Raw genomic sequence first — 12,508 nt, 5'->3', positions numbered from 1 at the left:
CCCAGTGTTTTTTCACTTATGTTGACGGGAGAAGGCATGCACTTCAACGATGGCATGCATTTTATGTCATTGCCAGGTGGTCATAGTTGATCCTTCAAAAGAAAATGCCAAGGACATCCTCAAGCTGGCAGAGTCATTCTACGTCCACCGGGCTCCCCTGAGGTACCTGCTTGCTTTTGTGCTTGTAATTTTTAAGCGCAATTTTAATGTGTCATCAGACATTGGTGGTGTTATTAAATATGGTTACAGTGCTGAACAAGACAAACATATAAACATGAACTGCTCATGATGGGCCACAGTACACGAAACAAGGTGCTTCAAGAGCAAGTCGCCACAATGGGGAGTGGATTTAAATAAATGTTCGCCACTGCTAGGGGCAGCACTTGTCTTGGTGGCCTGTTACTTTGTTGGTTTCGCTGGGGTTTCAATAGGTAATGGAAGCTTGCATGACAATAATGAGCTGGAAAACTTATGTTACAAGCTTTGATCTTCACCAGGAATATTTACAAGTTTCTATGGAACATGATGCTCACAGTGTGCAATTTCTTGTTCATTTCCTTCGTCGCCAACCATTCTTTCCGCCACGGAGGCTCGTGTCGTCTGCTCAAGCAGACAGCGCACAGCCTTCTTGTGGGAATGCTCATCGCGCTGCTATTCTTACCTTCTTCAGACCTACTGAAATACTTTTTTGTAACATTGACTGCACTCTAGACATTGTTTATAGGTGCGCTGCATGGTGGTTTAGTATAACTGTAGGGGATTTATACCTTTTGATTACATTTGGGATGTTTCTTGTTCTGGCCGCTTCTTGCATACCTGCGATGATTTAAACGAACATGATGTGACTGCATTTCTCGTGAGGGAGTGCTGTGCGAGTAATTAAAGTATTGCTTTTCCCTCATTGAGAAAGTGGCAACAATGACTAGGTGGTTACTTAGTATGCCTGTCAAAACATGTTATGTCATCAATGACTTCACATCATCATGGGAAATAACTGCTTCCTGCCACAATGTAACAACGACTATGCTTCGTGCGATAAAAGTGTAAATTTGGGTGCTGAAAAAAAAAAGAAGCTGACTGCAACTGTGGAAAAAGTCTGTACTTCAACCAACGGACTATGTCTGCTAAAAGCACTTCCATCCTCATTTTCTCACCAAGATGTGGACTTCTGAGCGTGGTGAAAAACATTGTTGTGCAACATGTACAATCCATCGAGTATGTGTTGCAGAACAGGCATAGTTGCAACAATTTTTATTAACTGATCAAGTTGCCTTTCAAAGCACTCTGCGACAGGAAAGCCAAAGGACTTGCCTGAGAAACAGCCTAACTCTAGCGAGGCCTCCGTGAACATCTAGTATTCCAGTTAGATGTGTTACACATGACAGCAGAAAATGTGCTTCCAAGTTCACAAGACAACACCAAAGGTATCCCTGGTCTGTCTTGTGAAAGTGGTGCTAAACATAAGAGTTCTGAATTTACTTTCTCAATGTCTACCCCTTGTTGCTTTGCTGTCACTCACCAACAAAGTACACACACACTAGCATTCAGGAATGTAACATACTGGCAGTCAGAAGTCACAGCAAAATAAAAGAGCTTCGAAGGCGTCAAATGATCATTTAAAGGTACCATTTTCCTAAAACTGCAGCTCAAAATGTTAACAAGACCCTGAAATGATTGTGACGATTTTGTAGAAACATTCTGTGTCATTAGGATAGGCCCTTCTGGTCATCATTTGATGCATCTAAGTGTTCCGTATAAAGCATGTAATTTATTATAAGGTTTTAAAAATGTACATCGCTACCGATTGCAGTATGCCATTCGGCTCAGTTTTCATCTGCACCTGACCAGGTGATGCGAGGTGACCATATGACGCCAATAGGGCGAGCTATCCGATTGGTTGCCCAGGATGCTTCATCAATAATTTTTCCAACTTTATGGCAAACAAATATTGTTTGTAATAGTTGGAATGTTAGTTAATTTGTTTCTATAAAAAAATAAAGTAACAGGAAGAAAATGCACAAGGACAATTTATCACTACACTCTAGACTTCCGGCACACAGCAAGTGTCGTCTGCTTGTGTTGCAACATGCTCCGTGTTGGCAAGAGCTCCGCGGTCTGTGTTGGTCTCAATCTCTCTTTTCGCAACCATTATGGTTCGCCCTTGTTACGTTGTGGGCAGCAAATGTAGTGACTGGCAATATTGCAAGCTGCAACATTGTGTCGCTCTGCAAGGCAGCAGACGAGCAGAGTGGCTGCAGTGCATCGGATTGGCGGTATCCGATCGGAACCAGGGTTTACGAGTTTGTGGCTGTCACTTTATACGTCGGAGGATTACTAACTACCACAATGGTGTTTCACACGTCCAGTATTCGGGTAAACGCAATCGTAAGCAGACTGGGCCTGTGCATTTCACGGGATGAGCGGAGGCGCAAATATGAACAGTTTGCACGATGCAGCTAGCTGGTGGCACAGAGCTCAACCAAACACAGGACTAATATAGCAGTAACCAGGTTTATTCTACTTTGCTGCTGGTATAAATATTTGGCAGGTGCATTATCGGTAGCATGTTGTTTTTCTAAATGTTTGAAATGTTTTATGTTTGGTTAGAGCAATAGTAGGTCTTTGTTTGGCTGGTTAAGCTTTGCACCACCAGGTGGCAGGACCGTGCAGACTGATCAGGCCGCTCACATATGTCTATGCTAAAGCTATTTCATTACAGCAATAGTAGTGTGGAAGGGCTTTAGTTTAGGCCTCCACCCAACCATCGAAATGTCGAGCTCACCTGTAGTTACCGGAATACCGGAAATGCTCATAAAGCGCACTGCTTTGATAGCTCTCGCTATGGATTGGCTACTAGGCAGCTGGCACAGAGGTTGGAGAGCCTTCGCATGCTGGCTCCACGACAACTGGATGCAGATGACACAACATTCCATCATTACGCAGAGCCAGTGAAGGCGGAGCTTAGCCCCGATCACTTGGGGAACGAATTGAGGAGAAAATACATGGCTATGGAGGAGGGTAACTTATAATCATCCTTAGTTCTCTTAATATTAGATGCTGCACGCAAATGGTGGTGCAAGTGATTTACTGTAGCTACCCTGTGTGTCTACAAAATTTGTTTGAACCATTTCAGGGACCCTTTAAAGGGACACTAAAGGCAAATACTAAGTCGATGTGGACTGTTTAAGTACCATTCCAGAAACCTTGCAACGTTTGTTTCATGCCCAGAAAAGACTTAGTTTACGAGAAAATTACATCTGAATGGTCCGAATACCTTTTTCGAAATTCAAATCTCCCGCCACCCAACCGGGGGAGTGGTGACGTTGCATACACCCTTTGCTGCCATCTGTGAGTAAAACGGCGCCCGACAGGTGGCGATACCGAGCCAAGACAGAGCAGTGGATTCGCAGCTACAGCTGCTTTTTGGTCAAGTGGCGTAGACTGGTCGGGCATCCCACGACATCACATGGAAGCTGAATTCTCTGCTACTTGCAGTTTGTGCAAGTTTCACAAGCCAGCAAAACCAGCACAGCACTACGCGATAATGAAACTACTGAAACGCGAAAGTGTGGGCAGCGCAGAGTTGAGCGAAAACAGTGCCTTTCAACTGCCCCACATCATTGTCAAGGGTAATTTCATTGAGTTCGTTTTTCTAAATGAAATAGAACTGCACAAGTAGCATTTTATTTTGTCTTATAATACAATACAAGGATGTTTTTTGCAACGAGTGGTTCAGTACTAGTGACAGAATTAAACTGAGGAGTGCTTTCGTCATCGCACAAGTACTTGAATGTCCCGGGAGAGTCTCTAATCATGTCCTGCATTTACCTCAATTTCTCGATTATTGAGGCGCTGTTCGCGATAATATTGATGCCTTAGAGATTCTTAAGCACTAATCTATCACTATAGCTTGACTTAGTATTTGCCTTTAGTGTCCCTTTAAGATCAATGCAGAATTAATTAAATTATGGGGTTTTACGTGCCAAAACCACTTTCTGATTATGAGGCACGCCATAGTGGAGGACTCCAGAAATTGTGACCACCTGGCGTTCTTTAACGTGCACCTAAATCTAAGTACACGGGTGTTTTCGCAATTCGCCCCCATCGAAATGCGGCCGCCGTGGCCGGGATTTGATCCCACGACCTCATGCTCAGCAGCCCAACACCATAGCTACTGAGCAACCACAGCGGGTGCAATACAAAATGCCATCTACACCAGCGTGAAAAAGACCAAAATAGAACTTCTCAAGGGCACAATCAATGTCAGCACTCACTAAATGGCAACAATAGATGTGCTAGATGGTTCTATTGCTGCTGAAAATTATAGCAAGAAACTTACAAATCTTTAAAAAACAACGCTCGAAGGGGACGCTCCCATCAAAGCCCCAGCAAAAACAACACAGTGACTGGCCATTAAGACGTCCTGCCCCTTGCAGTGGGGCTTAGCGTAACTGAATGTTTGTTGGACACACCGCCTGTGCCTGTCGCCGCTCCTGTCTTCTTACATCATTGGACGGGCACTAGAAATCAACTGGCTTTACTGCATCACTGCTTACATGCATGTTTGTGTTGTAGGCTAAGGGCTGTGGCTTCTGAATGAGATGGCCAGCTGATGCTCCCATAGACGGGCACTAGGCAGACAAGTGGACAGCAGCACTTTTACTTGATTGTGTCAAGGCACCAACTTCCACGGCTGAGTGGCATATTTTCCCAGGGCAGGCCCAGCCGCGCACCATAGGCTCAAACTGCAGAGCACCATGTTTGTACCGTGCTGCCCACAGTGTTTGTCTTCATCTTGCTTACTGCTGAAACCATGTTTCACAATGCCACTAACCAAGCTTTCAACATCTGTGGTGCAGTGTGTATCAAGAGAAATTTAATGCAGCTCACTGTCCTCTCATTCTCCAGGGTAGGCCTGGTGTTTGCCGTGAACCCCAACATGTCTGTGACAGGAAACGAGGACGCTGGTGTGGCCATGCTGAATGCCTTCAACTTTATCAGTCAGAACACCGTGCCTTACGATGGACTGTCCTTCATTACTGATGTGAGAGTTTTACCTCTTCTGATTGTCTGTATTTATTTCAGCATATCTCTCTTTCTCTCTCTCTCTCTCTCTTTCTTTTTCTTGCCTTTTGAAGTGTCCACCCGTCAATAGTAGCATGCTATTGAAATGGATGATCTGTCCGACAGTTTAGGCAAACCCTGAGGGTGTCTTCAAGCAGCTTCTGCAGCATTGGTTTACAATAACGAATTTGTCAGGTAACCTGACAGGTAAAAGAATGGAGTGTGCAATGCTAGTGTGCGAGTGACTTGGGGCATTTGTGTCCAAAAATTAAGTAAACTTTTGTGCGTTCAACATGATGACGGGAAACTGTGCAAGATGTGTGGAGGTTTTAGATAAGCTTCGGGTAGGCATATCTTATATTTCAAATTATTGATATATTGAACTACTCCACGACCCCTTCGAGTTCGATACGTATACCTAGGCGTGACTGCAGTTCAATGTTCATTGAGTGTTAAACTTATAAATCTCTTCATGCAGATATATGCAGTAAGCAAAGGTGGACCCGTTACTACCGAGACGGTCATCGCTCAGTTCAAGCTCAAGTTTCCTGGAGAGGACCTGGAGATGGTTTTCGGGGAGGACTCGGACTATGACACTGGACGCAAGGTGTGACAGAGAACCGTTCTTTTTCTCCTCCCCCCCCCCCCCCCTCCCGTGTCTTGCTTTTCTGCACATTTCATATTCTTTCACCCATCCGCATTTCAGTTAGCTTGGGAGTTCATCAACAAGACAGGCATCACCGGCACTCCACAGGCACTCCTGAATGGCGTCTTGTTGAAGCAAAGTCATGTGAGTGGACACTTCTGTCATGCGATATGTGTCACTATCAGCGTCGAATATTTAAAAATGTTCAGCATGGCATTTCCTTCTTAAATTGTAGGAAGTCAAGGAAGGCATAGAGCGAAATTGACTGTTTTCTATTGATTTATAGAATTAATTTATGTATGAGACAATGATTTGTATTGAGAAGAGAATGACAGTGATATCGTATCGTACCTAAATAAACAAATAAGGCTTAACTTTGTCATAAACACTCGCAAACACAATTCACATGACAAACATCAGATTGTGGATGTTTGCAATGCAAGTGCACCATTATTAAAGCTAAAAGTTTTTTTGTAATGAATAAGCTTGCAACTTTGCATGGTAGCAAATTACATTAAAAAATGGCTGCATAGTTCCCATGTGGAGCCTGCAATCCATTATGACATCAGTTTTTATGCAGTAATGAACAGTGCACAATGTCTCATCTGTGCTTTCACTCTGTTTCCATGAACAGTTTTCTTGGCTCCCAGGTGCTGTCGTGTTAATCGATGTTATATAGACAGCTCCACTCTCTAACTTACCATCTTCATCTTTTTGTGACATGCTGTTTTTTTTTTTATTTGCAGTTAAATGCAGACATGTTCGAAGAAGGTGTCCTGACCGAAATCATGAAGCAGACTCCCATGATCCAGAAGAGTGTCTACAAGGTCAGTTTGTGTATCCCAAGTCCCAGAATTATTTGTCTGCTTCTGTTTGTTTGCACATGTTCCCGTATTTTTAATGCGAAGTGTTAGCTTTAACTGAGCGCATACTGTGTCACACTTCTCAGCTCTGTGCTTTCTATGCAAATTGTTAGCCCCAACTGGGTACTTACTGTGTCGCACTTCTTAGCCCTATAATTTTTATGTAAAGTGCTAGCTCCAATTAGGTACATACTCTGTCACACCAAATTGTGTTGACGGAAGCTGCAAGGGTGTGAAGTATAGTGGTTTGGGGTCCAAGTTCCACTTCCTCATAAATTCTTATGTTGCTGTGTTGTCATGGTGTGTGATGGTGAAGAATGAGGAACAGTACCAATAATAATCAGTAGAGAAAAGAAGTATTGATTTGGCAAACTTGTGTTGAGGGAGCAAGCAACACTAGGTAAGAATAGTAGCAAGCATAGTCGGCGATTGTTGAATCAGAACCGAACTGAAGTGGCTCTTGGCTGGCCGCTATTTATACATGACACAGAAAGTTCTCAACCTGCCTATAACCTGCCTGCTAGTAAAACTAGCGCAGTGATCATGCAGAAGCTGGAAGCGTTGCATTCACTATGCGCTCTGAGAGAGAGATAACAGTGCAGGCAAACATGACAACTCACGCTTCGAAACAAAAAGATAAGACCGCACGTGAGTGGTGACGAGAAAAAGTAAAACAAGCACATCATGCGGCAGTATGTCCGCATGTGTTGGATGAGCGTGCTGAAACTTACTTTCCCCCACGTACCCTTAAAGTAAGATGGCGTCATCACTCTCTTGCAAGCAGTATTGTGTATTGAGACATAAATAGGCCCATAGTGATGTCAGGTTATATATCTTGTACCATTGGCAGAGCTGCTGAGACCATTGCTTATATAGGCGGCCGGGACAGTGTGGTTGACTCTTTTTTGTTGTTTTTTCTTCTTTTTATGACTCACTGACTAACAAGTACACCATATCGCATGGAAGAGAAGGAAAGTGCAAGGCGGGGCTGTGTTTATCCAGTCCTTTCTTCACACTGTGTTAAAAAAAATATGAACGATCCAAGAGCTGCATTAAAGCATTTGCACCTGTAACTGTGTAGCTTATGGGCGCTTGAACAAGTATTATACAGATTAATAACGGAGACTGACGTGATGATTTTCCAACTTTTGCGCTAACTTGGGAAGCCTGACCCAGCTGACAGGTCTGACTGATTGCCCTGCCAGATCAGACTGGTCTTTCAGTGCGTTTGGCACAATGTGCTGCCTGGTTGACGTGTCGTGAAACTGGCATTTTCAGGGGGAGCTGAATGACTCCAAGGATGTGCTGGACTTCTTGATGGAACAGCCAAACATCATGCCTCGGCTTAACCAGCGAGTCCTTGCACCAGGCACCAACTTCTTGGATCTCACTGGGCGAGTTGGTCAGTTCAGGCTTTTACTTCTTGCATACCGCTGTTAGTGGTGTCTTGGTCTTACTCAGTAGATCACCTGACAGTCATTTATTGTGTTTGCCCAAATCTGACTCCCTTCCGAATCTAACATGCACACAGTTTTTGGGAGTTGAAAGCAAGAAAATAATTTGCAGCTGAAAGTAACATGCACCCATCTTTATCACAAAAAAAAAGCAGCATGCCTACAGTTCTTGCTATCCGAAAAAAAAAATATGTAACCTTCAAAATTTTCATGGAAAATTATTCACACGCACTTTGAGACATCTCATTAACATTATCTATGAACAACAGCATGTCCTCCATGCAAGTCATTGCAGTTGATATTCCACATTCCTTGGATCATTCCACAATCATTGACAATGGGTTTGGGGCCCACGGCTCAACAACCATATCACCACATTGTCTTATTATACACAGCTCTTCTTAATGCCAAGAACATATGACACAATGCTGGTAAAATAACTTCTATCTTGAATGACTTTTCTCAACTGAACTGGTGTGTCCATGCATCATCATAGCTTGTGTACATGGAATGTTGTAGAAACTTGTCGTGCTGTCATCTCTTGATGACACTGGCAATGGCACTGGCTGTGATAATAAATTGTCAACAGGTCACAAGTTCTGCTTCGGTTGTGTATGAAACTGTAATGTGTAGGCAGTTTGTGGGCTTGCTTTGTTGGAAGCAAATAGGATAATGGCTCTACAGAGAAGCCATGGTGTGAAACACAGCAGATGTGGAGCAAACAAACAAAAAACGTCAGTGGGCTTTTAAGCAAGCATTGTGAAGTGCTGACTGTCCTTTCTTCTGTCATGCTGGTACCTTTCTAGACATTAATGTTCTGAACGGATCAACTGATGCGTTCATGTTGGTTTTTAACTGAATTGGTTTCTAACTGAATTCACATGACAGTGTTTTGAGGGGCTTCAAGTTAAACTATAGGCTAATAGTACTCTGCAGGACTTGCAAACCAAAACTGCTAAAAAGTAAATGGAAAGAGCATGCTGCAGTGCAGGTGGCAGTTGTGCTTTATTGCAGATACTAAGTAGCATTTTTGTTTTGGTGTCCCACACTACACACAGTGGCAGTCACCTATTTGTTGACCTGTTGTCATCCCGCAGCAAACGCAGGATGAAAAAAAAACGTTTTTTTCTTCTCGCAGGAAATTTAACTCGCGTAATGGTCGCACCCCTGAATTTGCGTAAAAAAAGAAAGCGTGATCAATATACAAGTAAATACAGTAATTACCAACTCGCTCAGCTCTCAGTTCTTTCCCAAAGCACATTTGATAAGTGTCCTTTTGCATGTCTGGTGTTTTGCACGTTATAAGTATACGCTTCAACGGTGTAACTGTGCAAAACCTGTGATACTAAATATGGTGTTTCATCGAAACTGTTTGCTGTCGCAGCTCTTGGGTACACAAAAGTGCCTGCTGTTGAAACTCTGACAAAGCTCTTTAAGAGGACTTTCACTTTGAGTGTTCATTTCAGTGCCTCGTAATGGCAGGAGTTGTAAAGGAACCCTTGTCTTGCAACAAGGATGCCAAGTGGTCTTTAGGAAACGAGCTGCTCCCTGCACTTGGAACGTGTCCTTGTCGCAGATGGCTTTCAAGATACAGCAGCCCGGGCGGGCGTGCACGGCCGTAGATGAGCCACAATTGCCAGCTCATCCTCGCACGCTTTCACTCGCACATACAGCATATGGTGCACGGCGACAGTTTTATCGCCCTTGGACTTCATACGGAACCTCACGGCGACGGCGACGCCAACAGCAGAAATGCGCTTGGAGTGTCCATATAATTGCTATCACAATGAAATGTAGGTGGAGAGTCCTTAGCTGGTGCTTGTGTGCTGCATACATATAAATAAAATTTGTTATTCACTTGTTAAATGAAGTCTATGCCCGCTTTGCATTATGTTGCATAAACACTGAGTGCTCTGTTTGCTGTTTAATATTGCAGTTGTAGGACTGACTCCTGACGACTTTGCATCGCTTTCACCACCAGACATGGGAGCCACATTTGCTTCGCAGGTTCTGTACGTACTGCCCAAAGGTGAGGCTCCTTCGCACTTAAAGAGCCAGCTGTTTTTCTTGTACAAGAGCTGTATTCACCTCTTAACTGGTTCGGCAATGTCTGGATAGCCACCTGTCATAGCACGTTGCACAGCTTTCCTTAACCCTTCGAGGGTCGATCTTTTTATTGCAGATTCCAATTCTTTTTAGGGAGTTATTTCGAAAAACATTTACCGTAATTTTTCTAGGGTGACCGTAAAGTGAGAAAAAAATATATTGCTTTGGTATGTGTGTACTCTTCGTTCATGAATAAACCCAATAAAAAAGGAAATAAACTTATAAGAATTGAAAATTTGACGCATTGTTATAGTTCAAGGCTACAGTTCAAAATGCGCACGCGAGAATATTTCACAAGACTCAAATGTTCCTGCTCTTACACTATTATGTACATCCATAACGTAATCGAACTGCGTAGCTATGCTCGCTCAAGAAAACTATGTGGTTGTGTGCCCTTCAAAGAAGCAAAACGTGTGACAAACTTCCGCTAATCTTCATCTTATCGCCAACCGGAGGCAATTAGTTTTCTTGAGTCTCCAAAAAGCAACGGAAACGCATGCACGGCGGCATCCTTCCTATGCGCACCCATGTGAGTGCTAAACGAGCGAGAAACAAGTGGTCACCCTTGGAGCGATTAGTAACGAGATAGGCATCAGTTTTATAAGCGTAAGAAGCCGAAACTGCCCCAGGAACAAAACCCAAACCTCCACCCGCCCACGTGCACACCAATGCGCGAGTGATACTATATAGATGCACTATATAGATGCACGGGAGCGAACTAGCGCTAAAACAAACCGTGCAACGAAAACCGAGAGAGGCAGGCGTGCGAGAAAAATTTTGCAGGCGTGCGAAAAGAAAAAGTTAGGAAATTGGCGCGCTTTTTAAACGTACAGACAGCGCCGTAAATATTACGGCATCGACCATTTTGGACTTCGTTCACGGCGCCGTATTTTTACGTCATTGACCCTCAAAGGGTTAAAATAAAAATGCTGCTGTCCCACAAGGTAATCACAGCACAATGAGCAAAAGTATGTGGACTAGAGGCTTGCTGAAGAAAGTGAATTTATCGGTAATTCAGACGAAATATACGTGGGCGCTGGAAAGCTTACTCTGCCAAGTTTGGAGTGCAGCCTTCAATTTCAAGTTCTATTTATCGGTGTAAAAGAAAATCAGCTTTATCGGGAAATCTATTGTCTATATACTTTGGCTCAGGAGGAGTGCATGTATACCGTTGAATGTTGATATAACAAACATGGATATGACGAATTATTGGGTATAGCAAAGTAAATACAGTTGAATCTCAATAATTCGAACTCGAAGGGGCCCGAAAATTTGTTCGAATGAAAAAAAGCTCAAATTAAAGGAAGCTAATTGAATGGAGGGCTTACCTGCAGCGTTGCATGTGCACTGAGCTAACACACGAGTGGGAAGTTCCACAAGATTTATTCACACGTATTTATATATTACAGTCATACCTGCTGTGGTTGCTCAGTGGCTATGGTGTTGGGCTGCTGAGAACGAGGTCGTGGGATCGAATCTCGGCCACGGCGGCTGCATTTCGATGGGGGCAAAATGCGAAAACACCTGTGTACTTAGATTTAAGTGCACGTTAAGGAACCCCAGGTGGTCGAAATTTCCGGAGTCCTCCACTACAGCGTGCCTCATAATCATACAGTAGTTTTGGCATGTAAAACCCCATAATTAAAAAAAAATACAGTCAACGTTCGATTTTTCGGACTCCATACATAGGAGCCGCGAAAACGTCTGAAAAATCGGGCAGTCCGAAAAAATGAACGCACCCTTTTTACTACCCCCAAGAGCTCAAATCGCCACAGGCACGTCCAAAATAGCTCTAAATGCCTGCCAGTACAATTATCAGGCGTATCGGTGCGCATACTGTGATAGGAGACGGCGGGTGCATGCATGTTAAAGGAAGCATACCATGTCCTATGACAATTGCCCCTTCTAACTTTTGGTATGCTTCACTGTATAACAATGCTGTATTGGGACGACGCTGACTTTCGAGAACCGGCATTATGCAATGCGCCATACTTTCCGCGCTCCAAAACCATAGGCGAGGATTACAAAGATGGAGTCAGTGCCATTGCTAACAGCAGCGAATTGTTTCAATGGAAAACATGGTACCGAACAGCAAGAAGCTAGGTAACGAACGTTGAAGTAGCTAGGCCTAGCGTTGCCGCGGTGTGGCTACGGCTGCCAGTGGATCTGCTGGTCGGAGTCGCCACCGCATGATTTGGTGCGCTGTTGAGGGCTTTGTCAGAGCGCAGTATGTTGGGATTAAGTGTCACAAATGCTTGCGCGTTCGAATTACCGAGCGTTTTCGCCAATTGGAATACACATAACTTTGACAGGACCACAGCGTCAGTTCAAATAAATTGGAAGTTCGAATTAACGAGATTCAGCTATATAAAATT

General features: G+C 43.7%; 1 protein-coding gene across 6 annotated transcripts in view; it reads left to right on the top strand.

Moving 5' to 3' along the window:
• Uggt (UDP-glucose-glycoprotein glucosyltransferase) overlaps positions 1–12,508 on the top strand; it is a 183,484-nt gene that overhangs the window by 112,465 nt on the left and 58,511 nt on the right. For all 6 annotated transcript variants that reach the window (XM_050187367.2, XM_050187370.3, XM_050187369.3 and 3 more), the window contains exons 14-20: positions 77–162; positions 4,909–5,044; positions 5,543–5,671; positions 5,771–5,854; positions 6,457–6,537; positions 7,852–7,975; positions 9,964–10,056. In XM_050187367.2, the coding sequence (XP_050043324.1) occupies positions 77–162; positions 4,909–5,044; positions 5,543–5,671; positions 5,771–5,854; positions 6,457–6,537; positions 7,852–7,975; positions 9,964–10,056 (733 nt within the window). The remainder of the gene's footprint in view (positions 1–76; positions 163–4,908; positions 5,045–5,542; positions 5,672–5,770; positions 5,855–6,456; positions 6,538–7,851; positions 7,976–9,963; positions 10,057–12,508) is intronic.

This window comes from Dermacentor andersoni, chromosome 2 (assembly GCF_023375885.2).
Source record: "Dermacentor andersoni chromosome 2, qqDerAnde1_hic_scaffold, whole genome shotgun sequence".
Classification (NCBI taxonomy): Eukaryota; Metazoa; Arthropoda; class Arachnida; order Ixodida; family Ixodidae; genus Dermacentor; species Dermacentor andersoni.
The sequence above is the reverse complement of the archived record's forward strand: the minus strand, read 5'-3'. Positions and strand labels throughout refer to the sequence as shown.